At 40.7% G+C, this 25735-nt stretch overlaps 1 protein-coding gene across 1 annotated transcript in view; it reads right to left on the bottom strand.

Annotated features, from left to right (window-relative positions):
- The window catches only part of Vps13 (vacuolar protein sorting 13C), a 1164731-nt gene that overhangs the window by 495324 nt on the left and 643672 nt on the right, over positions 1–25735 (bottom strand). Inside the window, exons 46-47 of the mRNA XM_080277871.1 lie at positions 9327–9491; positions 3938–4146 (exon numbers count right to left, since the gene is read on the bottom strand). Of these exons, the coding sequence (XP_080133997.1) occupies positions 3938–4146; positions 9327–9491 (374 nt within the window). The remainder of the gene's footprint in view (positions 1–3937; positions 4147–9326; positions 9492–25735) is intronic.

Below are 25735 nucleotides of genomic sequence, written 5' to 3'. Positions count from 1 at the left end.
CAAGTCGACCTGTCCCCCACCATTTCACTGCCTTGCTCCCAACTCACACCCCCCTCTCATATACCTCTCCACCCCATCCCTCCATCTCATCCTTGGCCTCCCCCTTCCTCTTCCCCCCTCCACTTCACTCACATACACTCTCTTCGTCAGTCTTTCACCCTCCATCCTCTCCACATGGCCAAACCACCTCAGTGTGTTCCTCATAACGCTTCCTATCACATCCACATCCACACCACAACGGTCCTTTATATCCTCATTCATCAGCCTGTCTCTCCATGTGACTCCACAGGCTCCTCTTAAATAACTCATTTCCACTGCTCTCACTCTTGACTTGTGTCCTTCCAACAACGTCCAAGCTTCACTTCCATACGTTAGAGTTGGTATCATAATACTGTCATGTAGTAACTTTTTCACTTCCATGCTCACTTCCCTGTTTCTTATCACTGCTTTCAAAGAACGAGCAACCTTTCTTCCCTGCTGTACCCTTTCAAGCACTTCACCCTCCAAACCTCCATCCTTACTCATCACACTACCCAAGTACTTAAACGTACTCACATTTTCCAATTCCTCACCATCCAACCTCGCTGTACATTCACTAACTTCACCTCTCTCAAAGACCATCACTTTACTCTTCCCTACATTCACCTTTAGATTCCGTTTCTTACACACTCTCCCAAACTCATCCACCAAGCCTTGCAGCTCCCCTTCGTCTTCATTCAACAACACAGTATCATCTGCAAACAACAGTACAGGGAGTTTCCAAACACTATCCTCTCTCACCACGGCCACTCCAACATCCACTACCCTACCTTGTACCTCTTTTATTACCCCATCCATGTACAGATTGAACAACCATGGAGACATGACATATCCCTGTTTCAACCCAACTTTCAAAGAGAAAAATTGACTTAGTTCACCATCCACACGCACTGCAGCCTTCGCACCATCGTACATACTCTTCACAGCATTCAACAACTTCCCATCTACTCCACATATTCTTAACACTTTCCACAATCCTTGTCTATCCACCCTGTCATATGCTTTCTCCAAATCCATGAAAGCCACATACAACTTCTTTTCCTTCTCTAAAACTTTTCCACTAAAGATCTCAGAATGAATATCTGATCTACACAACCTCTTCCCTTCCTAAAGCCTCCTGTTCTTCTCCAACTAATTTATCTGTTCTTTCTCTAACTCTGTCAATAAGTATCCTACCATACACTTTTCCTATTATACTAAGAAGACAAATGCCCCTATGATTACCACACACTTCTTTTCCCCTTTTCCTTTGTACAAGGGAATAATTATACCTGATGATAATAATATAATATAATGTTATGATCTAGATATTCTGTATATTTTGGTTCAAGCAGTTTATCAGTAAGACAGTGAACAGAATGTGTTATGTCTGTATTTTTGGAAAATAATAATCATTTCGGCCTTAAATCATACCTAAAAATTGGAGAAATGAGTGCTAGAAGACTTAAAAGAGAGTCTAGGGGCATTGGGTAAAAAAACATTTTTCAAAAATTTCCATCACTGCTCAGCCAATTCCAATATCAATCCAACTATCAGATATTTACATTCTGATACAGATACAAATGTTAATCAGTGTTTATGTGCCGATTTACAGCACTGTATTTCTTGTACCATATGTGCATCCCCCAAGCACTGCTTCATATCCCCATGCTGATTCTCCCACCTGACCATTTAAATCCCCACCCAAAACAACAATCCCTTCATTCACCATGCCACCAATCACATGCATCAAATAATCCCAGAATCTGCCCTTTTCTTCATCATCCAAGCCAACCTGCTGAACAGATGCCAATTTTAAAGTAACCAGAAGTTTTCCAAACAATATTTACAAGTATATATTCAATACATACGCCACTCATTTTCATCAACACAATCTAACCTCCTGTATGCAGCAGACATCCACCCACCTCCTCCTCAAGGTCTCCCTCACTTCCCTCCCTCTACACCTCAAGCTGACCACATTCCAAGATGCCACTCTGAACTCCTTGGGTGATTTAATTACCTCAGGCTTGTTATTCCTTCTTGGAAGGAATTGTTTGTAGTTCATAGTCTTTGGTTCCTTCTACTCGCGTAAAAAAAAAAAAAAAAAATGGGTGCAGAAGGTGAGAAAGATGTTGGATGAGGTCATTAAGTGTGACCTCAGGGTGCAGGGACTGAACAGGGAGGCTTCCATCTATCATGCAGCATGGAGAGGTGCCATTAGGGGTCCAAGGCACACGCATTCAAGCGTGTTGGAGCCTTCAAATTCAAAAATGAAATGAAACAAAACGAGAGCTGAGCCAGGTGTGCCGTATATTGCATTGGGCTAGATATTGTGATGACAGATAATTGAGAGCTTATTATACAAAAAGGAAGAATGTGATACCATATTTTGTGTCATAAAAGATGCTGCAGTATGTAAGACGCACACTAATATTGGAAGAGCAAGTCTTATGTCAGAAGTTTTGACTTCTAACCAACACCCATTGCAACCTTAGCTTGATAAGGTCATTATGCACACATAAATGCACTCTCACCTTTCAGTATCTCCTTTCAGTACTGTTCATCAGTTAATGGTTTCATTATTAATGAATATTAGAACTAAAATACTGAAAATCTGTATCACAGTCATACAGATAAACACTACAGGTTCCCTGGATGAATGTTGTGAGAAGAAGTGCATGATCAGGGATTTAGCACACCTTTTTGAAGTGTGTGTTTTTGGCGTATCAGACAAAGACAGGATTCTGGAGTCTTGAATGATAAGTGAATGGACGTGTGGTCAATTGGAATGGGCAAACTTGGACTGTCTGGGCATTGCTACTCCTCACCCTGCCCTAGGGTGGGAGGTCTGCATGGCTTGATGATGATGATGATAATCTATCTATCTATCTATCTATTGCCAGACTCCTCAATCCCGTTTGGGGTGGCCAAAAACAAATCGCCTCCAAGTCGACCTGTCCCCCACCATTTCACTGCCTTGCTCCCAACTCACACCCCCCTCTCTCATATACCTCTCCACCCCATCCCTCCATCTCATCCTTGGCCTCCCCCTTCCTCTTCCCCCCTCCACTTCACTCACATACACTCTCTTCGTCAGTCTTTCACCCTCCATCCTCTCCACATGGCCAAACCACCTCAGTGTGTTCCTCATAACGCTTCCTATCACATCCACATCCACACCACAACGGTCCTTTATATCCTCATTCATCAGCCTGTCTCTCCATGTGACTCCACAGGCTCCTCTTAAATAACTCATTTCCACTGCTCTCACTCTTGACTTGTGTCCTTCCAACAACGTCCAAGCTTCACTTCCATACGTTAGAGTTGGTATCATAATACTGTCATGTAGTATCCCTCTTTATTAGGCAGAAGTGACAGCCTGGGAACTGCAATGCCCTGTGCCCTCTGGCACGTGCTAGATCCAAGCCCCATCCGATCTCTGCCCTAAAGCTGTGCTGATATAGCCTGCCCCACACTTTCCCTCAAGTCCGTCACTAGGTAGTGAGGGCAAAGTTTTGTGGCTGCTTGCCCTCACTGGTGCCAACATGTGATGCAGTATGGTATGGTGTGTGGTTATATAAAGTGCATGAGACAGAGAAAAGTGTTTGGTGAGTAAGCTGGCCTACTCTCCACATCAGTGACAGTGTGACACACTGAAAATGGCCAGTGAAGGAAGATGGTCAGGATAGACCTGAAGGTCTGGGAAACAGAAGCTCCAGCTTTCTTATCCTCCTCGGGAGTACCGCCCTGATCAGCTGATGCTACAGCCTACTCACCATAAATTGAAATGTAGACTCATTTCAAGAACATCAACACAACCCATTTCATCCACAAACTGATTAATCATAACTTACAAACCTGCCTACACCATATGTTATCCTATTGTTCTCCTTACAACAGCATGATAATGACCCACCTTTTGTGACTTGAAACCTGTAATTGTGCTACTAAGTGCAGACTGAAGTTTGATGAGAGGGATTGGTGAGGTGTGTGATCCAGCCTCTAGTGTCACAAGAATGCACTCCATTTCCACAAATGCAAGCTCTCCTCCTCTCCCAGTTACAGCACTGCTTCTCTGAACCTCCTTAACAGATCCCTCCTCCATTAGGGCCTCTTGTGCTTCCTCTGTTATTTGGTTATTTGGTTATTAATGAAGGGAGCATTCACTGATGTTCCAATATGATATGTCATACTGCAACTCTTGCATACCACACAAAGTATCTTAATTTACAAGAAGATTTATAACTGACAGCAGTAAAAACAAACAACAACTAAGGAATGTGTGTTAGTTGTATACAATGGACAGGAAAAGAAACACAGAGATCCATAATATATGTGGAGTACAGAGGTCTAGCAGAACATTCTTCTAAGAAAGTATCACTTACTGATTCATGAATAAATCCAGATTCACGGAAACAGACACTGTAAGAAGCTCTGATTCCAAAGGCAGGTGCCTGGAATCAGAGCTACTTGTGTATGTTTGTTGAATTTCCATGTACACATAAAAAAAAAACAAAGTACTATCTGTGTGCACTACTATCTGCAACCTTAATCATCTTTCTTTTGAACGTGTTACCATAGAAAGACTTGTTGTTCTGTGAATGTCAACAATAGGTTTAATAACAATAATAATCTATCTATCTATCTATTGCCAGACGCCTCAATCCCGTTCGGGGTGGCCACAAACAAATTGCCTCCACGTCGCCCAGTCCCCCGCCAATTCACTGCCCAGCTCCCAACTCACACCCCCCTCTCTCATATACCGCTCAACCCCATCCCTTCATCTCATCCTCAGCGTCCCCCTCCCTCTCTCCACCTCCACCTCACTCAAATACACTCTCTTCGTCAGTCTTTCACCCTCCATCCTCTCCACATGGCCAAACCACCTCAGTGTATTCCTTCTAATGCTTCCTATCACATCCACATCCACACCACAACGGTCCTTTATATCCTCATTTGTCAGCCTGTCTCTCTATGTGACTCCACAGGCTCCTCTTAAATAACTCATTTCCACTGCTCTCACCCTTGACTTGTGCCCTTCCAACAACGTCCAAGCTTCACTTCAATACGTTAGAGATGGTATTACAATACTGTCATGTAGTAACTTTTTCACTTCCATGCTCACTTCCCTGTTTCTTATCACTGCTTTCAAGAAACCTGCAACCCTTCTTCCCTGCTGCACCCTTTCAAGCACTTCACCCTCCAAACTTCCATCCTTACTCATCACACTACCCAAGTACTTAAACGTACTCACATTTTCCAATTCCTCACCATCCAACCTCACTGTACATTCACTGACTTCACCTCTCTCAAAGACCATCACTTTACTCTTCCCTGCATTCACCTTTAGATTCCGTTTCTTACACACACTCCCAAACTCATCCACCAAGCCTTGTAGCTCCCCTTCGTCTTCACTCAACAACACAGTATCATCTGCAAACAACAGTACAGGGAGTTTCCAAACACTACCCTCTCTCACCAAGGCCACTCCAACATCCACTACCCTACCTTGTACCTCTCTTATTACACCATCCATGTACAGTCTGAACAACCATGGAAACATGACACATTCCTGTTTCAACCCAACCTTCAAAGAGAAAAAAATCACTCAGTTCACCATCCACACGCACTGCTGCCTTAGCACCAACATGCATACTCTTCACAGCATTCAGCAACTTCCCATCTACTCCATATATTCTTAACACTTTCCACAATCCTTGTCTATCCACCCTGTCATATGCTTTCTCCAAATCCATGAAAGCCGCATACAACTTCTTTCCCTTCTCTAGAAACTTTTCCACTAAAGATCTAAGAATGAATATCTGATCTACATAACCTCTTCCCTTCCTAAAGCCTCCCTGTTCTTCTCCAACTAAATCCTCTGTTATTTCCCTAACTCTGTCAATAAATATCCTACCATACACTTTTCCTATTATACTAAGAAGACAAATGCCCCTATGATTACCACACACTTCCTTTTCCCCTTTTCCTTTGTACAAGGGAATAATTATACCTGACTTCCAATCCTCCGGAACTCTACCTTCCTCCCAGGCCAATCTGCACATCTTCCACATCCATTCTGCTACTATCTCTCCCCCACGCTTCATTATTTCACCACACACTCCATCAATTCCTGGGGCTTTCCCCAATTTAACTTTCTTCATTGCTTCCACAACTTCTATCCTACTGATTTCCTCCTGTCTTCTCACCTCCCTCCTTCTCCCAGCCATTCCCCAGCCACTTATACTCGCATCACTTCGATCCTCTATGTTCAACAATAATAATATAAATAATAATAATAATAATAATAATAATAATAATAATCCATGCATCCATCCATCATCCAATCCTACACTGCCCCATGAGGAGGGTAGGAGCCTGGGGCTAGGCAGTTGGTCCCAACATTTAAGATGTAAGTGAAATAATAATAATAATAATAATAATAATAATAACAATAATAATAAAAAAAGTAGGTCGCATGCCAGTGAAGTGGAGTGGAGGCTTGAATTATGAGTGAATATGTTTATGATCTGTATCAACGGACACAGTTCATACTCCTGCTTTCATAGTGTACAAACTCTCATATTCATAAAACAAACTTCTAAAAACATTACATTCCAAAATGTTTTTCACATAATATGAAGTTACCAATATCACGGGTCCTCACATAATCAATCCATGTTTGAAGAGAAAAGTCTTTTTGAGGAAAAATATAAGAATAGATGATAAATTACTAATAGAAAGTACTTCACTGCATTTAGTATTAATGCCAATATGGGCTATTTATTCCAGTACATGATTTTCTGATTAGCTAGTATGATTCTGGATTACAAAATTTTCCATTTTGCAATGAACTCTTTGGACCCAAGCATTCTGGATTTGAAAGTTTGTGCCATACCTACCTGTTTCTATTTCAGAATCCTATCTACTTCATTTTTTGAGTGGGAAATAGGATTATGATAATAATGATAATATACCGGTAACTCTTAGATTAAAAAAGACTAGGTAACAGCTTTTACTATAATGATAACAGCTCATGCCATATTACCCTCTGTGAGGTATGCATGTCTAAGGCTAGGCTACTTTAGTCCAGCTCATTTTAGGGTACACAATCAGGAAACACCTCTGATGACAGTACATGAATGAAAACATCCAGAAAACTTTCAGGATTCTGAACCAGAGTGCAAGACCTTCACCCCAACTGGTACCACAGACCACCATGAGTCATTTACTATACAGCACACTGCATATACAGTAAAAGTCCTATTATTCGGCATCTATGGGACCGGGCTGCTGCCGAGAAATTGGATTTGCCGAATAATCAAAAAACCTACTCACTCGGTACCTTAAATATATTGGTGAACACTCTCATCACCACTTATGGTATTACACCTGTGTTTTGTGAGAATACTGTATACTGTACAATACTGTAATCAATACAGTACTAGACCTGAATCTGAAATATATATATAATTTAGTGAACATTACAAGTGTAATGACACAGTAGGCCTACAAGTCAGATAACCCTTCCTGGATGGCCGAAATGATACGAAATATTACCTATAAGCACAGTACATCATTTGTATTGGTAAACATTGTCATCACTACTTATATTATTACAAATATGTTTGGAGTGAGTACTGTATACAGTACTTTTTCCAAACACAAAATAAAATAGTTGGAAAATTACATAAAATAAAGTGGAGGAATATGAATTGGTAAGGTCTGGTGAAAGTTAAACGTACATTTAGTGCTCATTCTTTTTTTCATTTTTTTGTTTACATGTGAAAGGGAGAGTATTGATGCAAACAGTAATGTATTCCATTAACCCCTTAATAACCTCCGACATTGAACAACCCTTTACAGTACCGATGTCAGTGATGTCGAGTTAGTGTGAGTCATGAAAAACTGTGAACAATTATGGAAGGGAACAAAGGTCACTGGTTTGTTTACACGACTCTGTGCTATGATTCCAAGCAGTCAGGGGGTCGCTTTATCTCAGATGTTTTCGCCCATTTGGTAAATGAACCGTAACTTTCTCAATTCTCCCGCGAATCATAGTGAATCATAGCATGGGTTTAAGATGCTAAATAACATTGCTAGGTGCGCCAGATGATTATCTTCACATCCTCAAGAAAATGGATGAAATTTAATCCCGCTTTGAGTACGTAGAGTAAGTTTCTTCCATTCTTCTGAAATCAATTTATTTTTCTTAAAGATGCGAAGATGATCGTCTGGCACACCTAGCAATGTGTTATTTAGCTTCCTAAACCCATGCTATGATTCGCTTTGAGTCATGGAAGAGTTGATAAAGTTAAGGTGCATTTACCAAATGGGCGAAAACATCTGAGATAAAGCAACCCCCTGACTGCTTGGAATCGTAGCATAGAGTCGTGTAAACATACCAGTGACCTTTGTTCCCTCCCTATAACTGTTCAGTTTATTTTTTATAGCTCACAATAACTTGACATCACTGACACCGGTACTGTAAAGGATTGTTCAATGCCGGAGTTTATTAAGGGGTTAATGAGATACATTACTGTTTGCATCAATACTCTTTCACATATAAACACAAAAACGAACAAAAGAATGAGCGCTAAATGTATGTTTAACTTTCATCAGGAAGACCTTAGCAATTCATATTCCCCCAGTTTATTTTACGTATTTTTCCGACTTTAGATTAGGTTAGGTTTAGTTAAATTATTAGGTACAGTTAAACTCGGTTAGGTTAGGTTTAGTTAAACACTTAGGGCAGTCCCTTCCGCCATTATGCTGAGGAATCAAAATACAAGAGCTGTCACAGCCGTACAGCTAAAAACAACTGGGAAACTGATTTAACATGCAACATTTATTTATGGGTAATGCATTACAGTATCAGAGGTTCATGGGCTACGCAATTAGCGGTAAATGTCATTTTCAGGAAGGCGTCAAGAATGAGCGAATTTCAAGAATTAGCGAGGGGGCTTGGAACATTCAAAAATTAGCGAGGGGGCTTGGAACATAACCCTCACTAATTTGGGGGGATGGTTACTGTACTGTATGATACTGTGCAGTATTGTAATCAATACAGTAGTATACCTGATTATAGTGAACATATAGAAATGTAATGAAACATTAGGCCTACAAGTCACAGATAACATTTCCTTGACTGCCAAGATTATTCCAGACATCTGCCGAACAATCAAAGATTTTCGTAAATGGAACTATTTCTCAAAACTGCCGAAATGTCGGATCTACCAAATAATCAGCTGCCGAATAATAGGACTTTTACTGTATAGGGTACACTAAAGAAGCATATGACTCACCAACTTCAAGGAAGGAAAACTCTGCAGGATTGAGGGCACGAGGCTGCCACATCCCTATCCAGTCCTGTCCCACTTCAAGACTCCCCCCATCACTCTTTTCACCCTGTCCTGTGTCTCCTTCACTGGACAGAGTTCCTGCGATGCTACTAAGCAGCTCGATGATTCCTAGTTAAAGAAAAGTTTAACTGGTCAGAAGAGTTCCAGTTTTTACACCATTGAGTTCAAGGTTAAATAATGTACTGTACTGCTTTTACATCTGGACAGCTATATCTCTTAATACTGCAGGATGGGATGACTGCTATGCCAACAACTACAGTGCCAGTCTGACATCTTTAAATATTATTATTAAAAATTCATGGTGTGGCATATCCTTGGCCAATCCGAGAAACTGAGCAAATGCTAATTGTTAACAAAACAAGGTTATGCTAGTTATTGACAAAACAAGGTTATTAGCATAGAAAAGTACATCCATTATCTGACATGCTTAGGAATTTAGCCTTCCTTGATTGGTATTTCATCTTAAAAATAACATGTATCACATGAATTATACATAAAACTTAAGTGCCCTGTAGCTGGCTTTACTCATTCAAAATACAACACAGTACAGTAACCAAACAACTGGGTTATTCAAATAGTGGACTCAGATGTGACAAGCTTTGGTGTGGACCCCAGCCTGTTCTTTCTCTCTCCCTGAAAATACTTTCACAGGGTTCTTTTCTAAAGTGCATAGCCTACGCTAGTAATAATATCTTGTCTCTTGTAGGGGGAGGGAAGGCTCTTACTGGGGGCATGACTGAGATCAGTGCTCATGGCCAGAAAAATGCCATTAGTAGTCAACAGGTACTGACTGTGAAACCAAAGAGCAGTGCTGATGCCCAGACAAGTCAAATGGGACCAGAAGACATCAGAGGTGTACTTAATTCGGTACCAGTTGATAGCTGCCTCATGACTAAGGCTGGTGGGCTAGTGATCAAGTTTCTGTCAGCCAAGGCCAAAAAGGTGAAGCAACTGGGGTGCTGAGTGATCATTTTGGCTCTAATGGCACTTTTTGCTTATCAGAGCCAAAGAAAATGCTGCCAAAAATTACCGTGACAGGCCTTTCCTCTTCCCAGGGCGATGCTGACATCATCCCAAACATTCTAAGAAAAAACAATAAAATTAAGATGCTCATTGATCGACGTTGTACCCTCAACCTTCTCTGAACTTGGAATGACACCAAAACTGCCATCTTGAAGATGTCGCCAGAGGTGAGATCCTCCATCACAGAACAGGGCAACTATCTATGTGGATCTTACAAGATGCCACACTGTTGACAGATTCTGGGTTACACAGTGTCATCACTGTCAGGGTTTTGGTCATTCATGTGAGAGGTGTTCTAGAAATAACGATGAACTTAAATGTGTTTTTTGTGCTGGAGCCCATAAATCTAAGGACTGTAGTAACAGAAATTCTCCCAAGTGCATCTGCTGCTCTTCCTTAAGACATCAAGGTGCTAATTCTAATTCACTGTCGGCAGCCAATTTTGCATTAAGTTGAGACTGCCCAGTTATGATTTCTCATAGGAATAGACTGATTGAAAAACAACAATTTCAACCATTCAAAAAACTGACTACATCCCTCTTGAACCACTTAAGGATGGGTCTTTTAAATATTTGTTCCATCCGTGATAAGACACTCTACAGTATATTAATGAAAATCTAAATCAGCATGAGCTTGACATTTTGTGCTTGACTGAAACCTGGTTGTATGAATCCAATATTGATATTATTTGTAATGCTTTGCCCAAGACATATTCTATTATAAGTATTCCCAGGCCTATTGTTGACTATCCGGGAGGTGTAGCACTCATCTACTTGGCAGCACTTGCAAATGTTTCTCTCATACTCTCAGACCTGACCCCATCTTCATTTGAATTTATGAAAGTATTAATAAATTTTAATCAGAATACCATTAGAACTGCAACTGTCAATCAGGCAGGTCATCGGGATATGGACTGAGGTTTAATGGAGGAGTTTGGGCAGTTTCTTGAAGTGATTTCTCTTAAACCTGGAGTATTTCTTGTTGTCGTGATTTCAATTATTGGGTTGACAGTCCAGAGTCAAAGCTGTTTTCTTCAGAATTCCTTGAACTGATCACTCAAAATAATTTTTTCAATCATGTGAGTGGTCCAACTCAAGTCTCGGGACATGTCCTTGACTTGATCTTGTCCCCTGTTGGTTGCAGACGCGTATCTTATGCGGAGGTTGACTCAGTTGACCCCCTCATCTCTGATCATGCTCTGATCACTCTTAGTTTTGATATCCCAAAATTCCCTTCCTATAAAAAGGTCATTAGGTTCAGAAATTACAGGAATGTTGACCGCCAGTTGATGTGTCTTGAAAACGATCAGCGTTTACACTACACGGATTTTTCAAATCTTTCTTCTGAATTGGTTGATATATATAACAATGAGCTTAGGTCAATTTTGACCATTACTGTCCTGAGGTAGTAAAAACAATCACTGTACATGATAATTCTCCATGGTATGGTCCATCCATTAATTCTTTGTGTAGACAGCGTAGAATGGCAAAACTTGAGTGGCACTTGCAGCAGACCAAATTAACTTGTTTGCATTATGTTTTTGCGAGAAGAGCAGTCATTCACACTGTAAAAGCCCAAAAGGCTAGGTATTATCAAAATAAAGTTGATTCATGTGGTGGTGATAACAAAAAAAAAAATGTCTGCAGTTGTGTACGATTTGGTTGGTCGGGGAAATGTAATTGTTAAACCAACTTCTGTATCTGATGCCCAATTGGCTTCTGATTTTGCTTCATTTATTACAACCAAAGTATCTTGCATAAGAAGTGAGTTAGACAATGGTTCTTCTAGTGAAAGGTACTCAGTTGACTTCCAATTACGGTGCACTGAGGACCATTTGCTTTGAACATTTCATCCACTGGATGTAAACAAAGTCAAATGTTACATCAAAGAACTTAATAAAACATTTTGCCCACTCAACCCATGTAACATGTCACATCTGCCTGATGTGTAAGAGCACGCTCCAGAATGTATCTGCAACATGATAAATAGATGCTTCTTGGAAAGTAATGTTGTGCAGTCTGAGAAACATGCTTTGCATAGGCCCTCAATCAAGAGATCTGGCCTTGATGTCGAGAGCATGAAAAATTATCGCCCTGTCTCTATCCTGTCTTTCTTATCTAAGATTACTGAACGGGCCATACATGATCAACTCTTACCACTACTGGATCATAACAGAGTCGTTCCTGTTGTTCAACCAGCATACAGAAAATACCATTCAACCAAAACTGACAAGGACTCATAGTGACTTGGTGGCAAACACCTGTAGTGGGATGTCCTCTCTCCTAGTTCTGTTGGATCTGTCTGTAGCATCTGATACAGCAGATCATAAACTATTGTTGGATGATCTGTATCTTTATGGCATTCGTGACTGTGCTGCTTTGCTTCTCAAGCCATATCTGTTGGACAGATCTCAGAGAGTGGTTTTTGATTATGCTAGCTCTGATTCTGCTCCCCTTTTGTTCGGAGTCCCTCAAGGATCAGTTTTGGGTCCAATTCTATTTACTAACTACATGAGTAGTTTAACGTCATTACATGATGCTCACGATGTGTCCTGTCACTTTTATGCTGATGACACTCAGCTCCATGTTAAGATGTCAGCTATCAACGATACTAAGCTTGAATCTCTATTGTCTGATATTAAGATTTGGATGACTAGGAGGAAACTTAAGCTGAATGATCGCAAAACTGAGATCATCATCATCAGAGGAAACAGAAGGGGTGATGACAATGATAATGCCCTGGCTTTGTACATTGGCATGTCACAGCTTCATCCATCAGTTCTGTTCAAAATCTGGGTGTTTATTTTAATTCAAAGTTAAATTACAAAGAATAAATTAATCAAGTTGTTAGAGGGTGTAACTTGCACATCAGATATCTGTACTCTGTGAGAAAATTCCTGAATAGACATTGCCTCTTAACACTGGTCCATGCAATGGTCTTGTCTCTTGTTGATTATTGTAATTTACTGTGGACTGGTCTTCCAAATAATATACTAACAAAAGTTCAGTCAGTGCCGAACAGGGCAGCACGGCTTATCTTTGGTTTCCCCCCAAGAACCTTGACTATCCCATTCCTGATTGAGCTGCATTGGTTACCAGTAAAGGCTAGAACTGAATTTAAACTGTGTCTTATTACATTCAAGTTCTTCAGTTTAGTTGCTGAACTGTTAAAACTTTCATCAGCAGGTGTGATGTTATGTAGTGAAGATGATTCCCTGCGACTTAACGAGCCTGCAGCCATTCACCAGTCATCTTTCTCTTATCGTTCTTTTGTGTATAGAGCCCCTAGATTATATAATACAGTGAACTCTCAAATTTGGCAAGTAATAGGTGTGAAAAAAAAACTCGCCAAAGTGGAATTCGCCAAATCTGAACTGAATAACTAATGGGAAAAAATAAACTGTTTCTAGGCATGCATGACTGGACTGACTTTCCACCTATACTATAACATTACTGGGTGCAAATCATGTGATAAACACACATAACATGATTCAATTTAATTAATTTTAGCCAAGAAACAATACAAAACAGAAAAACTCACATAAGAAAAGAAAATAATGCTACATGTGGCGTATGGTGTGCAGATGCTTTAGGTGGTACCTGAAGCCTCACAATTTGACACATTTTCTGGCCTTGATCTATCATCTTAATAACTTTCTCTTTGTCCTGCAAAGTGTACTTATTGAATTTCTTCCCAACTCTGTACTCATGTTTTGGCCCTTTCTTCACATCTGGGCGATTTGGTGGTCTGCCATGGTCACCCATTCCACCTTCCTGTGTTTCATCAGCCATTAGATGTTCTCAAGTCCTCAGCACAGGTAGGAATCACAATAATACACAAAGTGCTGCAAACGTGATGGTGGTTGGCTGAGAAGTGTACCGCACATGATTGTGGCTGGCAGAGAAGTTTAAACAAAGATGTCACGAAACTTCAAGAGGTTCAAGAAGACGAGACTTGAATATCACAATACAAACTAAATTTCGTTGAAACTAATTCAGATTAATAAAAAAATGGCTGAAATTAATTGGCATAAAATTACAGAATACAGTTACGGTACATTTTTATAAACAACTTGCCAAGTATGATATTTCTGCCGCCAAATCAGAGTGTTGCGTACAATCCCATCCCATCGCCAAAAGTGAATTCGCCAAATAAAAACTCGCCAAATGTGAGAGTTCACGGTAGATTGCCAGTGTCCATGAGACAACTCTCTTATGTTGAATCCTTTAAGAGACAGCTGAAAGCCTTTCTTTTTTCAAAATGTTATGACCTGGAGAGAGGTAGTATGATGGATGAGTATAAGGTTTAATTACTGCCATTTTCATATATGTGTATATATATATATATATATATATATATATATATATATACAGTATATACTCAAGGTAAGTAATTTGAATATTGTAGGAAAATACGTTACCTTACCTCTTAGTTCTCACTGTTGCCTTCAATGTAGTCCCGTTGGGCATGTATAAAGTGGTCTCAGGGTTTTTTTCCACAAGCCCATGCATCCCTGCAAGGCTTCGGGAGTGATGGTCTTGAGCACCTCCTGAGATTCTGTCTGGATCTCTCAATCGAGTCAAATCGATGCCCTTTCAGTTGTAATTTCAGGTTGGGAAACAGGATAAAGTTGCAGGGAGCAAGGTCTGGGGAACTCGGTGGGTGGGGAATGACTAACACATTAGTGGAAGCCAGGAACTGCCGGACAACAACTGATGTGTGGGAGGGGGCGTTGTTCCTCCACTGTTCTGGATGTCTGCCGCGGATGTTCTCCCTCAGACGCTGCTTAACTCACAGTAAAACTTTCCGCTGGACAGATTGACCAGGTGGGATGAATTCCTTGTGAGCAATCCCATGGATATCAAAGAAAACGATCAACATCGACTTGACATTGCTGCGAACTTGACGCACTTTTTTCGGCCTCAGTGAATTGGGAGACTTCCACTGCGATGACTGCTGCTTTGTCTCCAGGTCATAACCATAAATCCATGATTCATCACCAGTTATGATCTTGGAGATAAAGGTGGCGTCATCTCTGACCTAATTCTTAAGCTCCCTGCAAACTGTCATGCTATGTGCCTTCTGCTCGTCACTCAGCACTCTTGGCACAAATTTTGCAGCAATGCATCTCATGCCCAACACGTCCGACAAAATGCGTTGCGCGCTCCTGTATGACAGTCCAACGACATCACAAACATCATGGATAGTTCGTCTATCATCTGCAAGGATAGCCTGATGAATATTTCCAACGTTTTCTGGTGCTGGCACCGTTGACAGTCATCCAGAACGGTCATCGTCTTTGACGGACATACATCCTTCCTCGAACCACTTGTATCAGAAAAATTTTCTGCTCTGGGACATGGCATTGTCACCAAAGGCTTGCTGAAGCAACTGGTGAGTTTCTGCTGCTGTCTTGTTACTCTTGAAGCACGAAGGGGTCCGCCATTGCAAAACCGCCAAACCACCTACACTCCATGTTACAACAAGCGTAGCTCAACAACACGTCTGCTCACAGACATGGCCGGGGCCACACTGACGCACAAGGGGTGCTGCTGACTTCTCCTACCAGCAAAAGGCAAAACGGCAAACAGTTGGCTCCCTCTGCTCAAATTGCTGGAACTTTTGGGTAGCACTTTGTATACATATGCATATATATATATATATATATATATATATATATATATATATATATATATATATATATATATATGTTTTACTAATGTAGCTTGTATTTTATATGAGAGATGTCACAATTCTTGTAACTGTAAAAATAATGTATATGTGCACTGAGCGCTAGTGAATTCCCAAAGGAAGAACTGGCACTTTTGAGAAACAAAAGACCAGATTATAATTATTATCTATTTCACAGTTTATCAATGTCATTGTTGTTGTCATAGTCGGATCATCATCATCATCACTGTCGTCATAATCCCAACTTCTTTTCTAAGATGACATGAGGAAAGGCGCAGAGAGCATGAAAAAAATGATCAAGAGAGATCTAACAAAAGCCTGCTCAAATGAATGGACAACACACTCATTCACTCACCATTCAAGCCCCCAGAAACATAACTCAATCCCACAGGCCACCTTTCCACACATTTTTTTATTTTTATTTTTTTAAATAATGAATGGAGGACGGAAAAACAAAGGAAAAAAAAAAAATAAGTCCATGTGCCTAAAGGCATCCTCCATTCATAAAATATTTATAAAAGCTGGATTTAAATTGAAGTGGATTAAATGTTTGTGGGAAGCAACTCCCAGGCAGAGGTTCTGCACTGCAGGAGAGAGAGTGTGAGTTCATGGGCACTCCCAGCTGCCCAAGTATTTTGGGAGAAAATGTGAAGGGGAGGCACAATTGAAGCCAGTTCGTCAGAGCACTTACGGTAAAAATATTGATAAAATAATGCTAAAGAAGCAACACCTCCATGTACTGAAAATGGAGGAAGGTCCTGCATAATGCTAAAGAAGCAACACCTCTACGTACTGGTAACGGCGGAAGGTCCTGCGTTATGGCAGGATTATTGATTAACCTAATGGCTTTATTTTGAATTTTGTCCAACTGCCTCAATGCAACAGCTCCACATCCACTCCACAGTGGTGAACTGTATTTGATCAGAGAACGCAGATGACTTTTGTACATTGTGGCCATCTGCTCGTCAGTGAAGAACTCACAAACTCTGTACATAAGTTTCAGTTTTTTAGAAGCATTTTTTAGCAAGGGATTTAACATAAGCTGTCCAGCTTAGGTTGGGGTTTAGAGTAACACCTACGCTATCAATTCTAGTGGATATGGGAATACTGACATCATTTAAAATTATGTGAGAGTCTGAGGGATTCTTTCTGTTGGAGAAATTAATTAATATATTTAGTTTTCTGATCATTAAATGAGACCAGATTTGTTTGTCCCCACTGATTAATTTCAGAAAGGTCCTGGTTCAGAGAAACTGCTGTGTTTATTTGGGAATTTATAATATCAGATTGTGTAAAGGAGGTACCAAATGTGAAAGAACTATAAAGGGTCGAGTCATCAGCATAAGAGTGTATTGGGTTGTGAGTGACAGACAGGAGGTCATTTATATGAATGAGAAAGAGGGTTGGCGCCAAAACTGATCCCTGAGGTACGCCAGCATTTATGTGCTTCATAATTAACTGTCAGGTAGAGTCAATTTGATACCCATCATATCAACAAGAAAAACAAGGGAGCCAAACCCTATCATACACTCCTCCATACAAAGTTTTTCCAACAAGCTTGATCCACTGTCACTTTCCTGGTCTCATCAGCCTCCATTCCTTGCTCTCTCACATTCATTTACCATATCTATTTACCTTCTTCTTGATCTACCAAACTTCCTCCCACCTTTAAATACCTTTGAATTCACTCAAATAAACCTTTTTTACCACTCTTTTCACATCCACTCTCTCCATATGGCAACACCATCTAACCACATTCTCTTTGGTGTTCACAGGCTTCCTTCCTACACATATTTCAGACATCACATTATTCCTCATCCTACCCACTCACCACACTCCACACAAATTCCTCAATAACCCCATTTCCATTGCTCTTACTCCTGACTTTTCATTTTCAAGCCACACCAAAGTCTTATGCCAATATGTTAATGCAGGCACTGCAATTCCTCAATGAAAGCCTCTTGTAGCTGCCACACTCAGACCTGTGTTTCATAACATGGTCTTCATAGCACCAGCCACTTTGGTTATAAAAATTAAATCTGTGTACCTTGCCTCAGTTATCAGATTCATGTATCCCAGCAAGAAATGCTACTTGTGCAGTAAACAGCGATACGTTCTACCATCTTAAAAGGCTTTTTTTTTTTTTTTTTTTTTAAGACATGAAAAATCCCCATGTGGGAGGAACACAGCTGTACATGGGGAGGAACACAGCTGATGCAATATCCTTGTAAATGCCTTAACACATCTGTGATGACTCGGCTGAAAGCCTTCGAGAAGTGCAAAGGCAATAGTTGCACCAAAGTCCCAAAAGGAAAATGGCCAAGAATCTGAAAGGAATGTGAATGATCAAGTTGTGCATGCCTGACAGAGACCATACCAACAGTAAGAGGGTTATGAGAGGAAAGTTCTTCCACAATCTTCTTTCTGAGGAAGACACAAAGACTCTGGAAATGCAAGAGAATAATGCAAAACGGTTATAAGTAGGATGGTCTGAATACAAACAAACTTACAGTTAGATGAGAACGTGCAAGTTGACAAGCAAAGGCGAAAGGATCTAAGCACAGAACAATAGTTTTTAAAAATAATGAGAGGAACCTTATAAAGACTGCATTTTTTTAGTACCAAAGCAAGAGGGGGCAAGAAGTATATCTTCTGAAAGTATTTTAACTACAGGGATGAGGAATTCAGAGGGGTGGGGGTGCTCACCATCCACTCATTCGATGTAGTCCTGCTCTCGGGTGTCTGCCCATTCCTCTCCTCCGTCCTTCCTTCCTTCCATCCTCTTCTGTCTTCTTTTCCTTCATTCTTTCCTTTTCCTTCTGCCTAAGAGTAACTTTACACTCCCTCTTTTCTTTCTTTCTTTCCTTCATTCTTTCCTCTTCCTTCTGCCTGTGGGTGCCTCTACACTGAGTGACAAGCCAAACAGTTTCCTGTACTGTACACCAGGAAACCATTTACAACACTGGATGGTAACCATATAACCAAATTTTGGTGCATGGTGGTTTAGTAGGTAATTATTGTGCTCCAATCAGATTGAGCCAGTGAAGGTTTATATCCAAGGGGTGGTTGGGGTTGATTGCTCATGTGATGCCACTCAGGGGTGAGGCTGGTCACTCTCAACTTAAATGTCAGGACCAACTGCCTAGCCCCAGGCTCCTACACTCCTTACGGGGCAATGTAGGATTGGATAATGGATGGATGGATGGAAAGATGAAGCAACACATAATTGAATTACATCATATTGTTTTGTTTATAAAGGCTCCAATGTGCTTCCACGCATCGACCTTGGTCACCTAATGGCAACTCTCCATGCTACTCGATCCCTGGCAGCCTCCCTATTCAGTCCCATATCCCTGAGGTCACACTCAATGACTTTGTCCAAGGTCTGCCTCTTGCAACACTACCACCCACCGTGTTATCAATTCTCACTTTCTGCACCCAATTATCATCCTCCATCCTCTCCACATGCCCAAACCATTTCAATCAACCTCTCATCACAACACCAATACAGTCAAGTCCCACCCTACCTCTTAACTCTTCCATTGTACACCTAACCCGCACCAGGTTTTGCATTCAAGGACGCACTGTACATCCACCTAATCACTGTCATTTCTGTATATCTGTGCCTGCAAATATTCACATCGTTTACTGCCCAGGTCTCTCTACCATACAGCATTGCACTCCTAACAAATGCCACATACAAAGATCCCTTTGCATGGACGGGGAGCCCTTTCAGTGTCAGTAGAGGCAACAGCTCTCTGAACTTCATTTAACCACTCCTCACTCTAGCCATAGAGCTAGCTCCAGCCCCACCTCCAGCATATAACATGTCTCTCAAGTAATAAAACTCTTCCACACACTTGAGAGACTCACCGGCATGATTAATCCTTTTACACCTGACAATCTCCACATGCTCTCCCCGACACAATGCACACACAAAATTGGTATTATTTAAAAGTCTACCTCTAATACCATTACATCTCTTATGACCCACTTATCACAAACACTGCACATAATGAAATTACTTCCCAAGCCATTGTGGCAAATCACACATGGCCATTCTCCCTCTTCTTTCACAGTATAGCCACCAACCCTAGATACCATCACTTTTGTTTTATCTGCTTTTACTCCCAAGCCTTTGTGGCCTATACCATCTCTCCACTGCCTAAATCTTTCCTCCAACTCTCTTTCATTCTCTGCAATCAACACCAAATCATAGGAATACAACATCTCCCACAGAGGTTCATTTCTGAAGTCACATGAGAAGGGCTTCAAGCACCATGATAAACAACAAGGGGCTCAAGACTGACCCCTGATGCACACCAACATTCACTGAAAACTCATAACTCAAATCTCCATTCACTCTCACTGGGTGCGAGCACCCACATACATAGCCATAACCACTCTAACCAGCCACTCCTTGATCCCAATCATTATCATTACCCACTTCACCACCTCCCTAGGGACTCTGTCAAAGGCCTTTTCCAAACCTACAAAAACAAAGTACAGATCCCTTTTCATCATCATCATCATCATCATCTGGACCTCCTTTCCCACTCTAGGGCAAGATGAAGAGTAGCAATGTCCAGACAGCCAAAGTTTGCCCAATTCAATGGACCAAGCTTCCATTCACTCATCATTCATGCCCATAGAATCCTGGCTCCAACAGATAGGCCTCCCCCCAAATTCACCATGTTCTGTGGCTTCATATACCCATCTGACAGGGTCAATCTGAACGCTGCCACGTTAAAATGGGATGCCAAATTCCTGGTTATGTGCTTCTCCGCACAAAATTCATCTAGCCAGCTCTGTCTCTTGTCAGCCCCCTTAGCCTCACTGACTTCCATACCTCTCTTCCTCACACACTCACACATTCATACACCATATCTCTCCACCTTCTTCTTGGCCTACCTCACCTCCTCCCTCCTTTAAATTTTCTCAGATATACATTTTTCACCCCTCTCTTGCCATCCATTCTATCCACATAACCATACCATCTCAGAACACTCTCTCTGATTCTGGTGTCCACAGACTTCCTCATTACGCATCTCTCACAGACCACATTATTCCGTATCCTATCCACTCTCTGTACTCCACATACATTCCTCAGCAGTCCCATATCCACTGCTCTCACTCTTGACTTTTCATATTCATGCCACACCAGAGGCTCACACCCATATGTTAAAGTTGGCATTAACACCATGTAAGCCTCGCGCAGCTGCAATGCTCAAGTTTCTGTTTTTTATCAAGGCCTTCATAGCATTAGCTACTTTCCTTCCTTTTGTCACTCTACTTTCAACTTCTTTTCCACATTTTCCTCTCTTCTCTATCACTGTACCCAGGTGTTTGAACTCTCTCACCAATTCCAATCTCTTTCCATTCACTGTAACATCACACTGAGAGTCACCTTCTCTCTATATAACCATCACTTTACTCTTTTCTACATTTGCTCTCATGGCAGAACGCTCACAGACATCTACAAAATCTGCCCTAGTCTACCAAGTTCTTGTCCAGTACTTGCATGTAGCACTGCATCATCAGCATACAACAAATTTCAGATATTTCTTCCATCACCATTCATTACCAAAGTCATCCCCCTCTCCAATACTCGTGTTTTTACTTCTCTCATCACCCCATCCATATATATATTGAACAACCATGGACACATCACACAACCTTGTCACACACCCACACTGATCGTGAACCAATCACTTAGATGTCCATTTACCATTACACATGCTTCACGACCATCATAAAAACTCCTGACGACACCTAGCAGCTTACCATCTACACTGTGCTTGCACAAAACCTTCCATAGTCCTTCTCTGTCTATTTTGTCATATGCTTTTTCCAGATCCCTTTTCTTTCTTACATATTTTTCCTAAAGCTGTTGAACAATGAATATGGTATCAATTGTCCTTTTGCCCGGCAAAAACCCAAACTGGATCCCATGAATATTAATTTTTTCTCCAACTTCACCTTCCAGAACTCTATCCATTACCTTCATTATCTGGTCCAAAAGTTTCATGCCTCTATAAATTCCTCTTTCCTGGGCAGCACCCTTCCCCTTGCACTCATTTACAATTGCATTCTTCAGTCAATCATCTGGGACAACATACTCACATTTACAGTAATTGTATATATCAAATCGATAACTAACCTGAGACCTTCAACATTTCAGCAGTTAACCCAGACACACCTACTGCCTTCCCCACCAGCATCCTGCCTATTGCCCTGCTCACAGTAGCAGTATCAATCAAAGGCCAAGGGCCAAACACTGGATCAGCCGACTCCAAAAGTTCCCTGTTCCTGTCAAACTCCTCATTCAGCATAAGGTTAAAATGCTCTCTCCAGGTGTCTTTAATATCTTCATTATTCACTACTACCTTTCCTTTATCATTCTTCAGACAAGGCTCATTTGTGATATCCCTGTATTCCCTCTTCATCTGATTTGCCACCTTAACCCTTACACCGTGGGCATGTTTCCCAATGTTTTGCGTCTCCAGCGGGGTTATTCAGGCTCCGACAGACTCTCAAAAAATATTTGCCAAAAATCAGTTATTAGTCCTAGAATATTAAAATTATATATGCATATGGCACATACCTTCAGCTTTCTTCTGGGATGTTTGTTGAGCCTTCGTCGACTACCATAGGACTTGTGGAGACCTCTGAAGTTGAGTAACGAAGTCTCCACTTTACACTTCCCGACAACCCGTAATATGACTACCACAGCCAGATATTAACACTATAAACACTACTCTATGATTATCAAGTAGTTTGGGATCCATACTCCAAATAAAAACCACTGTGAAAGCAATGAAAATTACGAGCGCGTATGACCTTCCCACTTGTGCTAGTTCGCTGTTAGTATTCTGTCATTTATTATTCATAAAACCCCTCACACTTTATATTTCTATTACTATATAACACTTATATATACCTACAGTCTTTATCCATAAGTTTCCTTCAGTAGTATTAGTTTATTGTCACTGTAGGGATTCAATTTCTTTCAGTAAAATACGTAGCATTCACTTTCTCGTCCTGTATACTAGCATTGAGAGTGAATGTCACTTTCACCTTCACTCTCATAACTCATAGTATTCAGACATGCTAGAGTGAAACTTTCACTTTCATTACTCCTAGTATATATACTCGTATTCTTATAATACTACTCATTTACATTTCTATTTACGTTCTCTATTTTATTTACATTTCTATTTTATTTACACTGTGTTATGCACTGTCACTTGAAGTAACTTATAAAACTATTTTCCACTGTTCATGTATATTTACATTCATTACTTTCACTTGCTGTTTACACATTATTTACAATTCCACTTGCACTGTTTTACTCAATAGAAAGATCGTAGTCACTCTTTTATCAATTGTCAGCCCTTTACCTCTTTCCACACGAGGTTTAGTAGGGGGTAAAGGTCACAGGGCTCTTTGCATGGGGGTGAAAAGTCCCTGAAGTTAGCAAGAGCAAACAGACGTACCTCCACATTGGAAGATGAGAGTGAACTGATAAGGATGGGCCAGGGTGGTGGCCTACCTAGGGAAATGCATTACTGCCAATGTTAGCCTCTTGACAGCAGCTAATATAAAGCAGTGAAATGATTGGCAGGAAATCTAGACAATACATTATAAATTAGGTAGTTCCAGGTGAATGTAAATATCACTTAGGCTTCTCCCTTCCCTCCTTATATGTATATTTATTACGAAAATAGATTATACGGCATATTTCAAGGGGAAATAAACAGCGAAAATTAGCAAACAAGTGCACATGAGGTGTTGTCAGGTGATAATTAGCCAATTCCAGGTGTATGGCACTCTCACTTACCTAATTTCTTTCTTGTATATATTATTTGGTATAAGAATAGGGCATAGGGCTTATTTCAATGGATGAAATCAGTGAAAAATTCCAGGGAAGATTTACTTAGCGTAGCACGGCCGGTCAGGCGAGAGGATAGGGTAATGGAGGGGGGGTAGGGAGGGGAGTCAAGAACGGGGAGAAATGGCTAAATTGTCAACAATGGATGGGAGTACTGATGAGATTAGGAGTGCTGACTAGTGTCGGACATTGGCAGTACTGATAGATGATACAAGCCACCACTTGGAAGCCTGGGTGAATTCAAAATAACACAGAATCACAAAAGCGACGCCCCGCGGTATGATCCCTTGCTCTCAAGCGTCACGAAGGTGACGCCCCGCGGTTAAGGGGTTAAATATCATATTCTTTCTTTCCACGCTATTTAAGTTATCCAGTAAATGTCTCTGGAAGTCAGATTTTGCCTGATACCTCTTTTCTAGCCATACACTTAGTGGCCAGGTATTCATCTTTGTTACCATCCCTTTTCCAATGCCAGAAAACCTTCTTTAAACCTTTTTTTCTCCTTAACTGCAGTTCTACACCCTCATCTCACCACAATGTTACTTTATATCTTAGGGGGTCCCTTGTCCACCCACACGGTGAATCAGTAACTCTCAGGAGACTGTTCTTGAGAGCGCTGTACTGTAATGTACGTTTCATTAACCTTTCCATCAACAGCTCCCTGTTCAGCCACCACTCTACTCATCTTGCTATAGAAGGTATCTGTTACTGCTTAGTTTTTCAATTTCCATATTTTCTTACTTGGTGCACAGGTCCTCCTTTTCCTCACCTGCTCCTTAAGCATTATGTCACATATCAATAATTTGTGTTGCTGCACACACTCTTTGTGCCTTATTGCCTTATAACTTTAACATCCCTCACCTATTTCCTATCAGCCCTCTTGACCAGGAAAAAGAATTGCTCAGAGTAAGTTTAAACAAATACTTTAGCTTCGTTAGTGCAAGAAACACCAAGAGAGTCAACACGGCTGAACCGAGGAAGAATTTAACCCTTTCCCATCAGCTGTGCTTGTAAAAAAATGCTGTGGTGCATAACTATAGCTGATGCACTGTGCGACATCACACCGAGATGTTTTAATACTACTGCTCGTAGCAAAGTTACTATTCATTGTAAAGAGCTCAATTTTGTCTCTTTCTGAAGCTTAGTAATTGTACTTTATCATGCTATGTTAAAAGAAAGAATATATGCAAAATAAAATGGAAAAAGGTGAGCAGAAATTAGTCAACATGTAAACACTTTACACTACTTTTTAAAAAATTCTGCCAAAAAACCTACAGTATTCAAGATAGAATAATTGTTTTGTTCCATAACATTGCTCAATAAATATCCTGTCCAATGATTAATAATTTATTGCATCTGGAGCAATAATACCACAGAAGAACGAACAGGAAGAAAATATTTTTAGTTTTTGGCACTCCCACAGCAATGTTTTACCTACAATATGTACAGCAAGCTTAATTGTCATCGTAATAATCTCTATTAGGGCTCATTTTGAAGCTGAATAATTGTACTTTATGGCAGCGTATTCAAAACATGAAAAATAAAGGGTCACACTCACCAATAAATCCCAACTGACGTTATCCGAATGTCTGAGCCTCAGAAGCCTATGACGGCTAAAGCCGTCATTGATATGTGAAAGAGTTAAGCTAATGAGAGGGTTCTAGCAAGATGCTAGGAATAAGGGGGGGTAGAATGACAGTATAATATGTTTGGAGAAAATAAAGTTGTTTTTAGCAAGTCGAAAAAT

Source organism: Coenobita brevimanus, chromosome 71, assembly GCF_032717465.1.
Source record: "Coenobita brevimanus isolate Jiangsu-jjx chromosome 71, ASM3271746v2, whole genome shotgun sequence".
In the NCBI taxonomy this organism is placed as follows: domain Eukaryota; kingdom Metazoa; phylum Arthropoda; class Malacostraca; order Decapoda; family Coenobitidae; genus Coenobita; species Coenobita brevimanus.
This window is presented reverse-complemented; position numbering and strand designations above follow the sequence as displayed.